A 20,695-nucleotide genomic window follows, 5' to 3' on the forward strand; every position below is an offset into this window, starting at 1 on the left:
CTTCAATATTTTGTCTGGCCCATTCAGCCACTGAATGGCTCACATACACAATCCCTGTCTAAAGGCTTAAAAATCCTTCTTTAACTTGTCTCCTCCCATTCATCTACACTGATTGAAGTGACTTCAATAAGGGATCACAGCTTTCACCTTTCATGTCATGGAAAGAGCAGGTGTTCTTAATATTTTATATACTTTGCTTATATGATTTCTGACATTCTGAAACATTTAAGATAGCATGAATGCATTTTGTTTCATTATTTTATGAAACAAATAAAACATATATTTTCAAAATTGAAAATGTTCATTTAAAGTCGTGTCCACACAGATGTATACCAAAATTCCTATCGATGCAGTAGCTGAAAATACAATTCTGACATTCTGGAGAACAACCATACTCTTTTCATGAAACAGTGACATACTTAACTTGTGTTGACGTGATAGACCATGGTGCGTGGCTCACCATACAATTCATTATAAAATAATACACACAACCTGAGACTGTGTCAGTCTGTTCTGAACTGCTAAAGAAAAACACTATACTCACTACGTCAACTTCTGGTGCCCCATACTTGTGGGTGTTGTGTCAAGCACTGCTCTGGGATCAATTCTGTACAGACACACAGTGATTGTGCAAAGGTAGAGGGTTAAACGGTTATGGTAAGGATGGAATTCACCCATCCTTAAGCTACACAACCAGCACAATCACAAATCAACCCCTAGAACCCCTTCACCCGTTCTAGGTGCACCATTTTAGATGAGAAGATACTGGGCGTAATGAATATCAAGTGACAGATACTCCACCTAATCTAAAAAAAGGKCTAGGTGGAGTTATTACCTTTTCAACTATAATTTGATCGGTTTAGATCTATGAGGGGCCATCACAAACATGTCTAGACTATAGCTGCTAGGGACAGGAGATTGGTTTAGGAGTTAGGAGAGCTGTCCTGTGTGAGCGGGGATAACCTTCCAGCCCCTGACTTCTATTCCACTCCGTCCTCCTCTCCATTGGCTTGGCTTTTCTTCTTGTTCTTCTTCTTTTTGGCTGCGGATTCTCCATCAATCCCGCTGGCGTATTCGGAGCGCGTGAGACTGGCCACCCGCTCTTCAGCGCTAAACTTCTTGAGAGGTCTGAGGGGAGAGAGCACAGGATGCAGCAGCTTCATTAGACAAGCGGGTGATATATCTGGAGTACTTCTCCTGTCTTATCCGGTGTCCTGTGTGAATTTAAGTATGCTCTCTCTAATTCTCTCTTTCTTTCTCTCGGAGGACCTGAGCCCTAGGACCATGCCTCAGGACTACCTGGCATGATGACTCCTTGCTGTCCCCAGTCCACCTGGCTGTGCTGCCGCTCCAGTTTCAACTGTTCTGCCTGCGGCTATGGAACCCTGACCTGCTACCTGTCCCAGACCTGCTGTTTTCAACTCTCTAGAGACCGCAGGAGCGGTAGAGATACTCTTAATGATCGGCTATGAAAAGCCAACTGACATTTACTCCTGAGGCGCTGACTTGCTGCACCCTCGACAACTACTGTGATTATTATTATTTGACCATGCTGGTCATTTATGAACATTTGAACAGCTTGGCCATGTTCTGTTATAATCTCCACCCGGCACAGCCAGAAGAGGACTGGCCACCCCTCATAGTCTGGTTCCTCTCTAGGTTTCTTCCTAGGTTTTGGCCTTTCTAGGGAGTTTTTCCTAGCCACCGTGCTTCTACACCTGCATTGCTTGCTGTTTGGGGTTTTAGGCTGGGTTTCTGTACAGCACTTTGAGATATCAGTTGATGTAAGAAGGGCTATATAAATAAATTTGATGAGGGAGTCGCTATTAGACATACAAAGTCGTAGCATGCGTGAAAATCTATTTTTTTCTGGGATTCCTGAGGAGGCATCCAATACTCCAGAGGGCGCAATCAGAGAATTCATTAAATCCGCCTTGAAACTTCATATAGAGACTGTAGACAAGGTGGCTTTCCACCAGGTACACAGACTTGGAGCGACAAGACCAAGGGTCCCCAACCGATCGCAAAATTTGAACACTACCAACAAAAGGAGCTGATCAAAAGCAGGGGAAGGGAGCTTAAAGGGACCAAATTCAGTCTCAATCACCAATTTTCAAGGGCGATACACGAACGTCGTAAGAGACTATATCAGGTACAAAGGCAACAAAGGAAGAAGGGTAAGCGTGCCTTTGTCATTGTGGACAAATTCTTTATAGATGGCAAGCTGTTCCGAGACAGCTCCATAACACAATGGCTGTACTAAATTCAAAAAGGGACTTCAGGTTACGAAAAAAATAAAGTATAGGAACTGTAAAAATATCTGAACATTATGAAGTGGATATGAACACATACAGTTGAAGTCTGAAGTTTACATACACTTAGGATGGAGTCATTACTCATTTTACAACCACTCCACACATTTATTGTGGCTAGGGGTTAGCATTTTCGCATTTGGATGAAAAGCGTGCCCAGAGTAAACTGCCTGCTACTCAGTCCCAGTTGCTAATATATGCATATTATTAGTAGATTTGTATAGAAAACACTCTGAAGTTTCTAAAACTATTTGAACGATGTCTGAGTATAACAGAACTCATATGGCAGGCGAAAACCTGAGAAAAATCCAACCAGGAAGTGGGAAATCTGAGGTTTGTAGTTTTTCAAGTCTTTGCCTATCGAATACACAGTGTCTATGGGGTCATTTTGCACTTCCTAAGGCTTCCACTAGATGTCAACAGTCTTTAGAACCTTGTTTGATGCTTCTACTGTGAAGTGGGGGCGAAGGAGAGGGGATTGAGTAAGGTCTCTCCCAGAGTGCCACRAGCTGACCATGCGCGTTCACGTGAGAGTTAGCTTGAGTTCCATTGCATTTCTGAAGACAAAGGAATTCTCCGGTTGGAACATTGAAGATTTATGATAAAAACATCCTAAAGATTGATTCTATACTTTATTTGACATGTTTCTACGAACTGTAATATGACTTTTCGTCTGAACTTTTGCCTGGACCTGCCCGCGTGTCGTGAGTTTAGATTGTGTACTGAACGCACGAACCAAAAGGAGTTATTTGGACATAAATTATGGACTTTATGGAACAAATCAAACATATATTGTGGAACTGGGATTCCTGGGAGTGCATTCTGATGAAGATCAAAGGTAAGTGAATATTTATAATGCTATTTCTGACTTCTGTTGACTCCAACATGGTGGATATCTTTTTGGGTTGTGTTGGTCTCCGAGCGCCGTACTCAGATTATTGCATGGTTTGCTTTTTCCGTATTAAAAATAAATAAATAAATAAAAAAAATCGGACAAAGCGGTTGCATTAAGGAGAAGTATATCTTTAAATCTGTGAATAACACTTGTATCTTTCTCAATGTTTATTATGAGTATTTCTGTAAATTGACGTGGCTCTGTGCAAATTCATGGGATGTTTTGGAGGCAAAGCAAAATGTAAACTGAGGTTTTTGGATATAAATATGAACTTGATCGAACAAAACATACATGTATTGTGTAACATGTTGTCCCGGGAGTATCTGATGAAGAATATCAAAGGTTAGTGATTAATTTTGTCTCCATTTCGGYTTTTTGTGACAACTCTCTTTGGTTCGAAAACCGCTGTTTGCTTTCTGTGACTAGTTGCTGACCCAACATAATGATATGTTCTGCTTTCGCCGAAAAGCTTTTTTGAAATCGGACACTGTGGTTGGATTAACGAGAATTGTATCTTTAAAATGGTGTCTAATACTTGTTTGTCTGAGAAATTTCAATTATGAGATTTCTTTTGATTGAATTTGGCGCCCTGCAATTTCATTGGCTGTTGGCAAGAACCCCAGTCCTAGACAGGTTAACAAACTATAGTTTTGGCAAGTCGGTTAGAACATCTACTTTGTGCATGACAAGTCATTTTTCCAACACTTGTTTACAGACAGATTATTTCACTGTATCACAATTCCATTAAGTTGACTGTGCCTTTAAACAGATTGGAAAACTCCAGAAAAATATGTCATGGGTTTAGAAGCTTCTGATAGGCTAATTGACATCATTTGAGTCAATTGGAGGTGTCCCTGTGGATGTATTTCAAGGCCTACCTCCAAACTCAGTGCCTCTTGATTTTCCCATGATATCAAGCAAAAAGAAATCATAGACCTCAGAAGAAAAAATAATTGTAGACCTCCACAAATCAGGTTCATCCTTGGGAGCAATTTCCAAAGGCCTGAAGGTACCACGTTCATCTGTACAAACAATAGTACGCAATTATAAACACCATGGGACCACGCAGCCATCATACCGCTCAGGAATGAGACGCGTTCTGTCTCCTAGAGATTAATGTACTTTGGTGCAAAACGTGCATATCAATCCCAGAACAACAGCAAACAACCTTGTGAAGATGCTGGAGGAAACGGGTACAAAAGTAGCTATATCCACAGTAAAACGAGTCCTATATCGACATAGCCTGAAAGGCCGCTCAGCAAGGAAGAAGCCACTGCTCCAAAACCACCATAAAAAAGCCAGACTACGGTTTGCAACTGCACATGGAGACAAACATTGTACTTTTTGGAGAAATGTCCTCTGGTCTGATGAAACAAAAATAGGGCCTCCCGGGTGGCGCAGTGGTCTAGGGCAGAGTCTCTGGGTTCGCGCCCAGGCTCTGTCGCAGCCGGCCGCGACCGGGAGGTCCGTGGGGCGACGCACAATTGGCCTAGCGTCGTCCGGGTTAGGGAGGGTTTGGCCGGTAGGGATATCCTTGTCTCATCGCGCTCCAGCGACTCCCGTGGCGGGCCGGGCGCAGTGCGCGCTAATCAAGGGGGCCAGGTGCACAGTGTTTCCTCCGACACATTGGTGCGGCTGGCTTCCGGGTTGGAGGCGCGCTGTGTTAAGCAGTGCGGCTTGGTTGGGTTGTGCTTCGGAGGACGCATGGCTTTCGACCTTTGTCTCTCCCGAGCCCGTACGGGAGTTGTAGAGATGAGACAAGATAGTAATTACTAGCGATTGGATACCACGAAAATTGGGGAGAAAAGGGGGTAAAAAAAAGTAGAACAAAAAATAGAACCGTTTGGCCATAATGACCATCGTTATGTTTGGAGGGAAAAGGGGGAGGCTTGCAAGCCAAAGAACACCATCCCAACTGTGACGCACGGGGGTGACAGCATCATGTTGTGGGGGTGCTTTGCTGCAGGAGGGACTGGTGCACTTCACAAAATAGATGACATCATGAGGGAAGAAAATTATGTGGATATATTGAAGCTACATCTCAAGACATCAGTCAGGAAGTTAAAGCTTAGTCGCTAATGGGTCTTCCAAATGGACAATGTCCCCAAGCATACTTCCAAAGTTGCGGCAAAATGGCTTAAGGACAACAAAGGCAAGGTATTGGAGTGGCCATCAAAGCCCTGACCTCAATCCTATAGAAAATTTGTGGGCAGAACTGAAAAAGCGTGTGCGAGCAAGGAGGCCTACAAACCTGACTCTGTTACACCAGCTCTGTCAGGAGGAATGGGCCAAAATTCCCCCAACTTATTGTGGGAAGCTTGTAGAAGGCTACCCGAAACATTTGACCTAAGTTAAACAATTTAAAAGGCAATGCTACCAAATAGTAATTGAGTGTATGTAAACTTCTGACCCACTGGGAATGTAATGAAAAAAATAAAAGCTTAAATAAATCACTATTATTCTGACATTTCACATTCTTAAAATTAAGTGGTGATCTAAACTGACCTAAAACAGGGATTTTTTATTAGGATTAATTGTCAGAAAGTGTGAAAAACGGAGTTTAAATGTATTTGTTTAAGGCGTATGTAAACATCCGACTTGAACTGTACGTACTCAATTACATGCTCACTGACACATACGGACTTACACACACACCTGATCTTGCTCTTCTCTTTCACTCCTCTCCATTGTCGAGAAGTGTTTTATAATTGTATATGTTTATTGTTGGTCTATCTTTTTTATGTATTTGTCTACAAGTTTATATGTTTACAAAAAGCAAGGGGAAGATATCAGAATAGGGGCATTGGGGAATAATAACATATTGTACGGAATACATTTTTACTGTAGTGAAGCCGTCTCGAGTCTTTCATGATCATGTGAAACGTCAATTGCTATGGAAATGCTGGGATGTGTTTTACAATGATGTTAAAGGTAATTATGATGCAACTATGACGGTGATACGATATGGATTACAATTATCATGACTATTAAGGCTATACATGTTACATGCTATTAAGGCTATACATGTTACACACACAGACACTCAACCATGCAAATTGGCAGAGTTATTTTTTATTTGGACATCACACATAGTCTTACTCCTAGACAGACATCGTACACACTCTCACTAAATCACATCCAATATCATACACATCAACCTACTCAGATTTACTACACACAATATCTTGTCTCAATTTCCTAACATCTGTGGCATTGGCTCACAGGCAAGGGAATAAAACAAATATTGCTAGAACCTTGAATTCTAAATATCAGACATTTGAAAGCTCTAGTTTTGACCGTCATCATACCTCTGATGGCAGGAACTTTACAAGCACTAATTATGGTAAATTTAGACGGAGAATAGTAAGGGTGAAATTAGCATAGCCAGTTATAATTGTAACGGTTTAGCAGATTGATCTTTTTTAATAGTCTTTACATGGCTAAAAGAAAAGGAATATAACATACTGTTTACAGGAAACTCACTCTACATCCTTAGATGAAGTTGCGTGGAAAAAGGAATGGGGTGGTGAAATAATTTTGTTATGGACAAAGGAACTCAAAAGGTGTGATGATATTAATTAACAAAAATTTTGATCTGAATGTGTAAATAATCAGGAATGAGTTGCAAGGAAGGTGGATCCTCATAAAAATATAAATGGAAGAAAAATAGATTTGGCTCATTAATCTATATGGTCCAAATCAGGACGATCCACACTTCTTCGAAAACATTTATAACCAATTTATTGAACTTACAGGCAACAAATTATCGAATCATTATGGTAGGAGACTATAACACAGTGTTACGTACCTCAATGGACCGTAAAGGTAATCACTCTACAAACTATCATCACGTGCCCTTAAGGAAATCACAAATATTATGGACACATTAGAAATAGTGGATATTTGGAGACCAAAAACCCCAGATCTAGTGAGATATACATGGAGGAGACTTAATCAAGCTAGTCATCTTGACTACTTTCTCGTCTCTTTCTCTCTTGCATCAAAGGTTAAAACAGTAATAATAGGAGAGAACGCGATCGGATCATCATCTAATTGGCATTCACGTAACTCTTATAGATTTTCCACGTGGACGGGGATACTGGAAATGTAATAAAAGTTTACTGGAGGACAACTTATTTTTAACTAAGAAAATAATTTATAACTGAATTTTCCAGTATAATATAGGTTCAGCAAACCCCCTTATTGTTTGGGATACCTTTAAAATGTACCTTTAGGGGTCATTCAATTCAATATTCATCATTAATCAAAAAGCAGTTTCTGGCTAAAGAAACAAGACTAACAAGGGAAATCCATGAACTAATAGTACAGGTAGATAGCAATAAAAACGATACTACAGAGATACAAAATAAGTTAGAGTAAAAACAAAAAGAACTTGAAGAACTTATTCAAGAACGATCTAATGTAATCTATTACAAAAATAAAGCAAACTGGATGGAATATGGTGAAAAATGCAAAAAAATCTTCCTGGATCTCCAATACAGGAATGCTAACAAAAATAATTTGCAGAAACTCAAATGTACAGAAATATCAGTGCGAAGGTCAAATTACAGAGGAAGATCTTTTTGAGGCTATTAAATCCTTTCAATTCTGGAAAAACCCCAGGGCTTGATGGCATACCGGTAGAGATATATCAAGTATTTTGTATTATACTAAAAGCTCCATTGTTAGATTGTTTTAACTACTCCTATAGAAATGGTAGTCTGTCAGGTACTCAGCAGGAAGGTCTGATTTCTCTATTATTAAAACAAGACCCAGATGGCAAATATAAAGACCCGGTCTATCTAAAAAACTGGAGGCCCCTTACACTTCAATGTTGTGATGCAAAAATACTAGCAAAATGCATAGCACTTTTACCAGGTGTTGTTCATCCTGATCAGACAGGTTTCTTACATGGACAATACATTGGAGATAATATACGACAACTACTAGAAATAATAGAACATCATGAAACATATAAGAAGCCAGGAATGGTATTTATAGCGGATTTTGAATAGGCATTTGATAAAGACTGGATTTTATTTATAAATTCCTCTATTTTTTCAATTTCGGTAATTATCTTGGGTAAATAAAATGGGTAAAAATAATGTATAGCAACCCCAGGTGTAAAATAGTAAATAACGGCTACTTCTCAGAGAGTTTTGAATTGTCAAGAGGAGTTAAACAAGGGTGTCCGCTGTCACCATATCTATTCGTTATGGCCATCGAAATGCTAGCTATTAAAATCAGATCCAATAACAACATTAGAGGATTAGAAATCCAAGGCTTAAAAACAAAGGTGTCCATGTATGCCGATGACTCAAGTTTTATGTTAAGTCCGCAAGCTAGATCCCTGCAATGTCTCATTAAAAGATTGAGATAATTGTTCTGTACTCTCTGGACTAAAACCAMATTTTGATAAGTGTACAATATTACGTATTGGATCCTTAAAAAATACAACTTTTACATTACCTTGCAGCTTACCTATAAAATGGGCTGACGGTGAAGTAGACATACTTGGTATTCATATCACAAAATATATAAATAAGCTCTCCACAATGAATTTCAATAGAAAACTTGCCCTGATTAACTCCTTAGTCATATCTGTTTACTCACTTATGGCGCTGCCTACTCCTGATGATTCGTTTTTCAAATCATGAGCAAAAAATAGTTTGCTTTATCTGGGACGCTAAACCAGACAAAATAAAACGTGTCTATCTGTATAATGAATAGGGTGGGTTGAGATTAAATAAAAACACTAAACCTCTCAAAGCTTTTCTTATTCAAAGGTTTTATTTGAACCCTAAATGGTTCTCAAATAGATTACTAAGAAAAGCTTAGCTTGTTTAAATTTTTTTGCCTTTGTGTAGATTTCCATGTCTCATTTTCGATTAATTGAAAATTATACTTTTTTCAAAGTGTCTCTTTTTCAAACAAGTATGGCTACAAATCCTATTTTATCCCCTTGAAATACAACACATATTATGGCTGAACTAAATGTGCTGGTTGATAAAATACCTGTATTTATGGGAAATATGTTTGAAAAGTRTATTTTGTTCTTAAATTATAGTGTAAATTGGAATGGTAGAGTTATGTCCTTCATGGAGTTATCAGAATTGTACAGACAGGTCTGCTCAATCCAAGAGTACAACCAATTGATTACAGCATTACCCCAAAAATGGAGGAGGCAGGTGGCAGCGGGAGGAGGTAGGGAACTGCTCTGTCTGCCCAATATAAAGGATCAAAACTGGCGGAGGAATAAAATAGCATAAATAGGAAAGTATACCAGTTTCATTTGAGGACCAGGATGTTGACAACTGTGCCATACAGACTGCAAAATAGTTGGGAAGAGATTTTTAATGTACCGATTCCATGGTACAGGGTGTATGAGTTGATATATAAAACAATGCAAGATTCAAGACTTCGTGCTTTTCAGCTAAAATTATTATATAGAATTCTTGCCACCAACAAAATGTAGAATATTTGGGGCATAAAATCATCAAAGCTCTGCAGATTTTGTTGTGAGGATACTGTTAGGAGATCTGGAGAGACCGAGTCAGTCAATTACTAATATACAAATACTCTTAGTGAAAGTATTTATCTTCAAATCGCAATCTGTGGATTCTATTTGATTAGATAGATTGAAATTGTACGTTAAACATCACAGCATAGTTGAAAGATATGTGTTGCGTAGAAACCCGAAGTGGGTGGCCAGCAGAGATAGATGGGATGGGCTGAGGGAAGCTGAGGGTTGGGATGTGGAATTGGAGACAAGTGGGAGTGGAGTTGCTGTGCGGGAGACAGAATGATGGTCAAAGAGAAAAGTAAAAATAATGAAAAGTGTGTTTGAATGACACTGAGGGGCAGGGTTTTTATAACTAATGCCGGTTTGCCTGAGGCTGATGCCGTGCAGGTGTTTGTACACATGCATATACACAAACACTCATTCAAATAAACGCATACAAGAACAGACATATGCATGTAATAGTGCCAGACATGCATACAAACATATACAGCTGGCATTGCCGTTATGATGTTAGCTGTCCTTGATGTCCTTTGTTTTGAATTGATTTATTACATTTTTTTTGCATTGTTAGCTGTTTTCTTCTGTCTTTTTCTTTTTTCTCTTTAGTTCATTCTCTTGGTTGTTGGTGAATTGGGGGGTTCTTGAGGGTGGGGATGGAATTATTTGTATTTAACATTTTTCTTCTTGGGGGGGTGTGATGGGTCTCGAATGGTTGAGGGACAGCTATTGGGGAACTGTGTGGGGGATCTTTGAGGGTTCGGGTTCACGTTTTTTTGCCTGCTGGGAGATCTGTCAACGTGCCCTTGAGCAGGGCATTGACCCTGGATGCTTCTGTGTGTCGCTCTGAATGGGAGTCTGTTGGATGACTTGTATAATGTAGTTGTTGAGCGGCCTCACTGGAAGTATATTGTATGTTTCGGATATTAAATATGAATTATTATTATTTATTTTTTTACTTAAACCTCTTGACACTACAGGGGGTGCTGTTTCAACTTAGACATTTATCGTTCCCAAATTAAACTGCCTCGTACTCAATTCTTGCTCGTACAATATGCATATTATTATTACTATTGGATAGAAAACAATCTCTAGTTTCTAAAACCGTTTGAATTATGTCTGTGGGTGAACCAGAACTCTTTCTGCAGCGAAATTCATGACAGGAACTGCAAAGGTCTGAAAACGAGGCTCTGTTCTCAGATCAGTTTAAAGCTCTGTATGTATCCTATGGGTCGACATGAACTGCACCCGCCTTCCCCTGGATGTCAGTAACCAATGAGAAGTGGAATGGAGTGTCTACGTAGTTCTCAGAGCTTATAAAAGGCCAAGGAACGAAGGGAGCTCTCTTTTCGTCGTTCGTCATTGCGCAAAGCAAGACCTCAGGATGGCATTTTGAAACGCTCAGTTATCGGCCTTAGCTATATCCGTCTGTAATTTAATTCGATATAGGTGTTAGAAACATCATAACGAAGTTATTTTAAACCGAGTTATATCAGTTTATGCGAGTATATTGCTATTTTCGGAATTTCCTTAGTATTGCGCTTTGAACATTTGGGCATGTTGTGGCCACATAGCTAATGTTAGCTGCTAATTCCGAAGTTGAAGACTACGTTTTACAACCAAGCAACGATTCTTTTGGACAAAGGACCACTTGCCCAAGATTCTGATGGAAGCTCGTCCAAAAGTAAGAGCTATTTATGATGTTATTCCGTATTTATGTGGAAAAATGTAAACGCATTTGTCCGCCATTATTGCGGCACTAGTCTGGCTGTAACGCACACTGTATGTCTAGTAAAGTTAATTTTAAAAATCTAACTCAGCGGTTGCATTAATAACTAATGCATCTTTCATTTGCTGTCCAACCTGTATTTTTTAGTCAAGTTTACGATTATTTATYGATTAGATTAGGTGCCTTTCCAAGATGGCGCCGGCCAGAATGCATGACCTGTTGCCACTGATCACATTGTATAACCACGATTTGTGCTGCTAAATATGCACATTTTCGAACAAAACCTATATGCATTGTGTAATATGATGTTACAGGACTGTCATCTGATGAAGTATTTCAAGGTTAGTCCAATTATATATCTTTTGCTGGATTGTTACGATCGCTAACCTTTGCTGCTGGTAAATGCGGTTGTGTTTCTAGCTATTGTGGTACGCTAATATAATGCTATATTGTGTTTTCGCTGTAAAACACTTAAGAAATCTGAAATATTGGCTGGATTCACAAGATGTTGGGCTTTCATTTGCTGTACACTGTGTATTTTTCAGAAATGTTTTAAGATGAGTAATTAGGTATTTGACGTTGGTCTCTAATTATTCTGGCAGCTTCGGCACTATTTCAGATTGCAGCTGCAATGTAGAACTGTGATTTATACCTGAAATATGCAAATTTTTCTAAAAAAACATATGCTATACAATAAATATGTTATCAGACTGTCATCTTATGAAGTTGTTTCTTGGTTAGTGGCTATATATATCTTTATTTGGTCGAATTTGTGATAGCTACTGATGGAGTAAAAAAGTGGTGGAGTAAAAAAGTGGTGTCTTTTGCTAACGTGGTTAGCTAATAGATTTACATATTGTGTCTTCCCTGTAAAACATTTTAAAAATCAGAAATGATGGCTGGATTCACAAGATGTGTATCTTTCATCTGGTGTCTTGGACTTGTGATTTAATGATATTTAGATGCTAGTATTTACTTGTGACGCTATGCTAGGCTATGCTAGTCAGCTTTTTTACTGTGGGGGGTGCTCCCGGATCCGGGTTTGGGAGGAATTAGAGGTTAAAAAAACGAAATCTCTACTTCATCCTGAACATACTACCTCTTCCCAAACAAGCCTCAGCTAGCCCAAAGACGACACTACAGGAGAACAGACCCATCTCTGGCTGTGGTGAGTACTAATAACCCATCTTCACAAGGAGGGAGAGAAGCACCAGAGAAAAGAGTGACTGACTGTTGTGTGTATAGGTGAGGATCTCTATTGACCAACGATAACTGTCATGTCACATCGCAGCAGGGGGACCATGTAAAACCAGCCTGTGTCTTTATCTAATCAATAACCCCTGGAGCTGGAGCCTGCCCCGGGCTGCCCAGCCCAGAGGGACATTTAGGGCCCACGGAGCACAGTAGGCTGCAGCAAACACCCAGGGCAGTGAAACTGATCACCCCAGAGGAGCCTGCCTTCCAGTAACAGGATTATTGATCTGCAGCTATAGTGTGCTCTATAGGGACCCCTACTGGAGGACATATGAATGGGGAGCCTGACTGACTGAAGAGCATATATCTCCACAAATCTCGGTTAACCCAGAACTGAAGTCTCCCATAATTGGTCAGATGCCCGATTAAGTTCTGGGTCCATAAATGTTAAGAGTAGAGCTAGAACGAGGATCGGAACCGGAACAAAGAGCTCCTCTCTCTTTGCAAGTTAGACGGGTTGTTTGTTAAGCAACAAAATCGAGGTGTGCGCAACTATGGGGAAAAACAGACAGGGTTGGCTTAGATTGTTAACAAAATGTAAGCTATATTTCATCTCCAATATATATTTTTTAAACATATACATTTGCACAATGAGCATGTCTCTAAAATACATCGTTACAGTTGTTAGTTAGCTAGCGAATTTGACCCATATTAGCATTGACATGAAGTCAGTCAAAACACCTCAAAACAAGATATGATATCAATAACATGATGAAACAAGCCACTTACGATTCCCCACATGGGAGTTCATCATTCTTGCTAACAATCTGGCCATCCAGAATCACAACAATACGCTGACTTCTGCCCCATGGAAGCGCACATATGGTTAGCTGACAACGTCACAAACTATCTATGGACCAAATGTCCCCTCCACTTCCGAAATGTGAAAGACGCACCTGTGAAATCGTGATGTGTCTAATTCACAGGAAATAATGCTGCTCGTTATCTCATGCATCCCATTGTATCATGAGATCTACCGTACCATTTATGTTTACATAGTCTGTCTATGAGAGATTAATCTACACACAGAATGCATCACTCTCACTGCCGGATCTGGCATCCGTCAAAAGTTCAATACTTAGCGGAGAATCCCCCCGCCTCAAACCCACCCCAGCGCATATGCATGCATTCGCCCCTTCGCCTCTCCCTCTCACAGACGATTGTTATTGAAGTACATCTACATGCCACTACCATTTTCTAGATCAGTTTCTTTGAAATTGCAATGAAAGTTGTAACCAATTCCTTTTCAGTTATGGCTCTTAAAAAATACATAAAATCAACTACCTAGCTTTTCAAAATGTTAATTCAAACAATTCAGAAAGTTGGACCAAATAACATTCACAATGACTGGAGAGATAAGGAATGTAGGATATGGGGCACAGTCTAAATATAATGCTATTTTATAGTCAGCTCTTGTTTGTTTAATTGTTTGCCGTCTGTTTGTTATCAAAGGACAAAGAACATCGTAAGCACAAGGGACAAAATAACCCCCTCAGGCAAGTCCTAGTGCAACCTCAGCCTCACCACCAGAGACGGCAATGTAAATAAACAATGAAAGGTGGTCTCCATGTATTCTTAACACCCTTGGCTGTGTGAAGTCTAGCTAGAGTTTACACCAGAGGGAGTAGGGAGTGTGTGTGAGATGTGCCTCAGAAGGCTTTGTGTATGTGTTTGTATGTTTGTTGCTGGACTATTCAGGCAATTAGAGAGAGGACCTGCCTGGACAAGGACAGTGCAACACCGCAGCCATACATACACCTGTAATGAAGTCTCTACTGACAGGTGGCCGGAGAACCCCAAAAAAAACACTGTCCCAGGATGCTTTCCAAATGGCACCCTATTCCCTATACAGTTCACAAATTTTCACCAGGGCCCATAGGGCTCTGGTCAAACTAGTGCACTGTATAGGGCCAGAGGGGTCCTGAGAGAGACACTAGGAGAACGAGGGAGTCTGTTAGAAAGAGCCAATAGCTGTTATCAAATCAGTGAGACTGGGTGTGTGTGAACACGAGAGCAGTGGTAACACATTCAAAGCTGAGCCAACCATCAGACAGGCCATATGGATGATGTCTAGGCTGGGGTTAAAACAGTGAGTGTCGCTGTGTAAGTGTGTGTCTGTGAGCATAGTAAAACTGTAGAGAGGAGTGTCCGATACTGTTTCACGCAGGCTTTATTCATTAGGGGTCCTGGCCGATAATTAGCCTAGCTGTTAAGGACAGCAGCCAGTGAGGTCATTAACACTAGAACAGTCATTTGGACTGCTCGTGAATTAAAAAATATTATTAGTCTGCCATTTTTAAAGTCATGCCCCCCTTCGTCGTTGACTTTTTCTAAATAAGTCTATATAAAAATGGGACAGATGGAGCAGGAGAATATGGCTGCCGTTTTATGGGCTCTTCAACAACCGTGCTATTTTATTTAGTTATTCACATTGTTAGTCACTTATTTTGTACATAATGTTGCACCTACCATCTCACATGATCGAAAAGAGCTTCTGGATATCAGAACAGCGATTAGTCACCTTGAACTGGACGATGAATTTATCTTTAATGAGTTGGACGAGAGGGATTTACTCCAGACACCTGAACAGGTCCTCATCCCCGTAATTTGCAGGAGAAAGAGACGGAAAATATATCGTGGAAAGAGATCGGGGTGCCTTGTGAGGATCCGCCGACGAGTGGCTAATCTGCTGTTGCCATCGGTACTATTGGCCAACGTACAATCGCTGGATAATAAATTGGACGAACTATAAGCACCTATATTCAAGTGCTTTGAAAGGCTGGTCATGCCTCACATCAACACCATTATCCCAGAAACCCTAGACCCACTCCAATTTGACTACTGCCCCAACAGATCCACAGATGCAATCTCTATTGCACTCAACACTGTCCTTTCCCACCTGGACAAAAGGAACACCAATGTGAGAATACTATTCATTGACTACAGCTCAGCGTTACAACATCACAGTGCCCTCAACGCTCATCAGTAAGCTAAGGACCCTGGGACTAAACATCTGCCTCTGCAACTGGATCCTGGACTTCCTGACGGGCGTCCCCAGGTGGTAAGGGTAGGGAACAAAACATCCGCCACGGTGATCCTCAACATGGGGGCCCCTCAGGGGTGCGTGCTCAGTCCCCTCCAGTACTCCCTGTTCACTCATGACTGCATGGCCAGGCATGACTCAAACACCATCAAGTTTGCCGATGGGCCAGCTCAACTTGCCCCCCCACTTGCACCCCCTCTTCACTATTTTACACTGCTGCTACTCTGTTACTATCTATGCATAAGTCACTTAACTCTACCTACATGTATATATTACCTTAATTACCTCGACTAACCGGTGCCCCCGCACATTGACTCTGTATCGGTACCGCCTTTCTATAGCCTCGCTATTGTTATTTTACTGCTGCTCTTAATTTGTTACTTTTATTTCTTAAAATTGTTGGTTAAGGGCTTGTAAGTAAGCATTTCACTGTAAGATCTACACCTGCTTTTATTTTATTTAACAAATTGTTAGAATCATAATATTACAAACTGGAGTTTTAACCAGCTTTAGGACCGCATGGCATAAACAAATTRAAAAAATGGATTTCATCCATTGCCCCTCCTTTTCGACAGTAGTGCCTGCTCTGCTCCTTCTTCTGACAGTGGTATGTGCCGTGCCCAGTTGATAATCACCCCGATAATTGCCTCAAAACTGAACCTAAACGAATTTCACACATAACAGATTAAATAAATTAAGTATCACGAGGGAGAAAAGGGGGAGAATGGCTACGTTGATGAACAAGGCTGGAGCGAACGATGCATAATTATGTAATCACCAACTGTGAATGAAAAGGGCTGGCTATTCTATTGCATTGACCTAATTATGATCTACAAAATGGTAGGGATGTAACGGTACATGTATTCGTACTGAACAGTTCCGTACAGGGACCTCTGTTCGGTCCGCACTGTGAATACGAATGAACACACAATGAAACGTTTTACAAAATAAAAACACTAGGCCTATAGGCTATGCCTATGCTGCATTGTATGCCTCTGAGTAAATCTGGTGGAAAAAACCTAACATTTCAGGATATTCATTAAAACTAGCATGTTGTAATCAAAATTCTAATCATAATTGGCACATTTCAAACTGTCCTTTTGTGAGGTGCAGAGGTGGGGTCGATAAACCAGAATTGGAGGATCGTCAATTGTTTCAAATCTCCAGCTTGGGAAATATTCTGCTTCCCAGTAGATCACAACGGCAATGGACAGAAAGTTGTGGATAAAACATTAACAGTATGAACCACGCTCAACGAGAATAGCTTATGCAGCTGCCAAAACCTCAAATATGTTGACATTTACACCAACATCACCCCAGTATACCAGAGCAAGACGGAAACGCAAAGAAATAACATCTCATCCCCTCTCCATTCAAACAGCCCTTGCCAGGCGATTCTGACTGGGCCAAACTAAACAGCGATATGTAGGCTGTGTTTATATATTTTTTTACAGTCTTTGGTTTACAGCTGCGGATATGCGCCCATTCTTGGTGGTTGAGAATAGGGGTTTCAGCACCTCATGAAAGTGTTCAAGCCACATTACGAACATTTCAGCAAACACGTAGGACCTGCTTTATAAAAGCAAGCCAAAGCCTTTAATGAATTGGCGAATGCACCCTGTGTTGCACTTACTTAACTTGTTTGGGATAGGGGGCAGCATTTTCACGTTTGGATGAAAAGCGTGCCCAGAGTAAAACTGCCTGCTACTCAGTCCCGGTTGCTAATATATGCATATTATTAGTATATTTGTATAGAAAACACTCTGAAGTTTCTAAAACTATTTGGATGATGTCTGTGAGTATAACAGAACTCATATGGCAGGGAAAAACCTGAGAAGAAATCCAACCAGGAAGTGGGAAATCTGAGGTTTGTAGGTTTGCCTATCCAATATACAGTGTCTATGGGTCATTTTGCACCACCTAAGGCTTCCACTAGATGTCAACAGTCTTTAGAACCTTGTTTGATGCTTCTACTGTGAATTGGGGGCTAATGAGAGCTGAATGAGTCAGGGCTCTGCCAGAGTGGCATGAGCTGATCACGCGTGCTCACGTGAGAGTTAGCTCTGTTCCATTGCATTTCTACAGACAAAGGAATTCTCCGGTTGAAACATTATTGAAGATTTATGATGAAAACATCCTAAAGATTGATTCTATACTTCGTTTGACATGTTTCTACAAACTGTAATATGACTTTTCGTCTGAACTTTCGCATGGACTTGCCCGCGCATCGTGAGTTTGGATTGTGTACTGAACGCGCGAACAAAAAGGAGGTATTTGGACATAAATGATGGACTTTATGGAACAAATCAAACATATATTGTGGAACTGGGATTCCTGGGAGTGCATTCTGATGAAGATCATCAAAGGTTAGTGAATATTTATAATGCTATTCTGACATCTGTTGACTCCACAACATGGCAGATATCTTTATGGCTTGTTTGGGCTCTGAGCGCTGTACTCAGATTATAGCATGGTGTGCTTTTTCCGTAAAGTAAAAAAAWAATAATAATAATAATAATAATAATAATTTTTTTCATCTGACACAGTGGTTGCATTAAGGAGAGGTTTATCTAAAGTTCCATGTATAATACTTGTATCTTTTATCAATGTTTATTATGAGTATTTCTGTAAATTGATGTGGCTCTGTGCAAAATCACCGGATGTTTTGGAGGCAAAACATCACTGAACATAACGCGCCAATGTAAACTGAGATTTTTGGATATAAATATGAACTTTATCAAACAAAACATACATGTATTGTGTAACATGAAGTCCTATGAGTGTCATCTGATGAAGATCAAAGGTTAGTGATTAATTTTCTCTATTTCTGCTTTTTGTGACTCCTCTCTTTTGCTGGAAAAATGGCTGTGTTTTTCTGTGAATAGGTGCTGACCTAACATAATGATATGTTGTGCTTTCGTCGTAAAGCCTTTTTGAAAATCGGACACTGTGGTGGGATTAACAACAGGTTTATCTTTAAAATGGTGTGAAAGACTTGTATGTTTGAGGAATTTTAATTATGAGATTTCTGTTTGAATTTGGCGCCCTGCACTCTCACTGGCTGTTGTCATATCGATCGTTAACGGGATCCCAGCCATAAGATCCCAGCCATAAGTTAACAAGCTACAGTTTTGGCAAGTCGGTTAGGACATCTACTTTGTGCATGACACAAGTCATTTTTCCAACAATTGTTTAGAGACAGATAATTTCACTTATAATTCCTTGTCAAAACACAACTGATTGGCTCAAACGCATTTAAGGAAAGAAATTCCACAAATTTACTTTTAACAAGGCACAGCTGTTAATTGAAATGCGTTCCAGGTGACTACCTGGTCAGAGTCTTTAGGTGCCTTTTGACAAACTCCAAGTGGGCTGTGATTTGCYTTTTACTGAGGAGTTGCTTCCGTCTGGCCACTCTACCATAAAGGCCTGATTAGTGTCTGCTTCTCCGAGTGCTACAGTGATGGTTGTCCTTCTGGAAGATTCTCCCATCTCTACAGACGAACACTAGAGCTCTGTCAGAGTGACCATCGGCTTCTTGGTCCCCTCCCTGACCAAGGCCCTTCTCCCCCGATTGCTCAGTTTGGCAGGGCGGCCAGCTCTAGGAATAGTACGGATCATTCAAAATTTCTTCCATTGAAAAACGATGGAGGCCACTGTGTTCTTGGGGACCTTCAAATGCTGCAGAAATGTTTTTGTACCATTGCCCAGATATGTGTCTCAACACAATCCTGTGTCGGAGCTCTACGGACAATTCCTTCGACCTCATGGCTTGATTTTTGCTCTGACATGCGCTGTCAACTGTGGGACCTTATATAGACAGGTGTGTGCCATTCCAAATCATGTGCAGGCAATTTAAATTTACCGCAGGTGGACTCCAATCAAGTTGTAGAAACATCAAGGATGATCAATGTAAACAGGATGCACCTGAGCTCAATTTCAAGTCTCATAGCAAAGGGTCTGAATACTTATGTAAATAAGGTCTGTTATTTTGTTTTATACATTTGCAAAAATCTCTAAAAACCTGTTATCGCTTTATTATTATGGTGTATTGTGTGTAGATTGAGGATTTATTTACTTTTTAATCCATTTTAGAATAAGGTAACAAAATGTGGAAAAAGACAAGGGGTCTGAAAACTTTTTGAAGGCATTGTACTTCCATAAATTTTTTCAACTGTTACCAAGGGACCTTCAGTCAAGTCTTGTATGGTCTGCACATGTTCATTAGTCTATTAGTGTGTAGCCCAAAACGGTTCGGACGCCATAGACAGCAGTTGGCAGATCGTCTGTACCGACTTCAGACGAGTCTCCTGACACTTGTGGAGGTCGTAGAGCAAAACGGGGAACACCATCATGTTCTTGATTGTCATCTTTCCCTAAAAGTTTGTAGGCCAAACCGTTCGGAAGCTACAAGCAATATTGTGAGAAGACTGATCTTTGGGATGTCTCATGGTCTGACAAACACCGCTCTAGCTCTGTCACCTTTCACAGCAGATGCGGAAGTGCGACAACATAGGCGGATGGAGACGCTACACCTCCATAGTCACTGCTGATTCTTAAGGGGGATTTTTTTAGTATGCTGTAGGGGGTTAAACAGTATTACCGCACACAGAGCGAGTCCATGCAAAGTATTATGTAACTTAAACACTTTTTTACTACTGAACTTATTTAGGCTTGTCAAAACAAAGGGTTTAAATACCTGACTCAAGACATTTCTTAAAATATTATTCCACTCTGACATTATGGGGTATTGTGTGTAGGCCAGTGACAAAATCTCAATTTAATAAATGTTTTATTCGGTCTGTAAGAAAACATTATAAATGCTTACTCTATAATAATACACTAAATCAAGATGGCACATTACACATCATGAAATATATTGAGCCAAAAATGACAAACAGCCTAGTACTGGCAAATAGAATGCAATTGAATGAACATACAA

The 20,695-nt window shown here is 40.3% G+C and overlaps 1 protein-coding gene across 2 annotated transcripts in view; it reads right to left on the reverse strand.

Moving 5' to 3' along the window:
- Positions 1–485: 485 nt before the first annotated feature.
- ddx31 (DEAD (Asp-Glu-Ala-Asp) box polypeptide 31) overlaps positions 486–20,695 on the reverse strand; it is a 53,118-nt gene continuing 32,908 nt past the window's right edge. For both annotated transcript variants that reach the window (XM_024001702.2, XM_024001703.2), the window contains exon 21: positions 486–1,128. In XM_024001702.2, the coding sequence (XP_023857470.1) occupies positions 981–1,128 (148 nt within the window). In that variant the 3' untranslated portion in view covers positions 486–980. The remainder of the gene's footprint in view (positions 1,129–20,695) is intronic.

The sequence above is a fragment of the Salvelinus sp. IW2-2015 genome, linkage group LG15, assembly GCF_002910315.2.
Source record: "Salvelinus sp. IW2-2015 linkage group LG15, ASM291031v2, whole genome shotgun sequence".
Lineage (NCBI taxonomy): Eukaryota > Metazoa > Chordata > Actinopteri > Salmoniformes > Salmonidae > Salvelinus > Salvelinus sp. IW2-2015.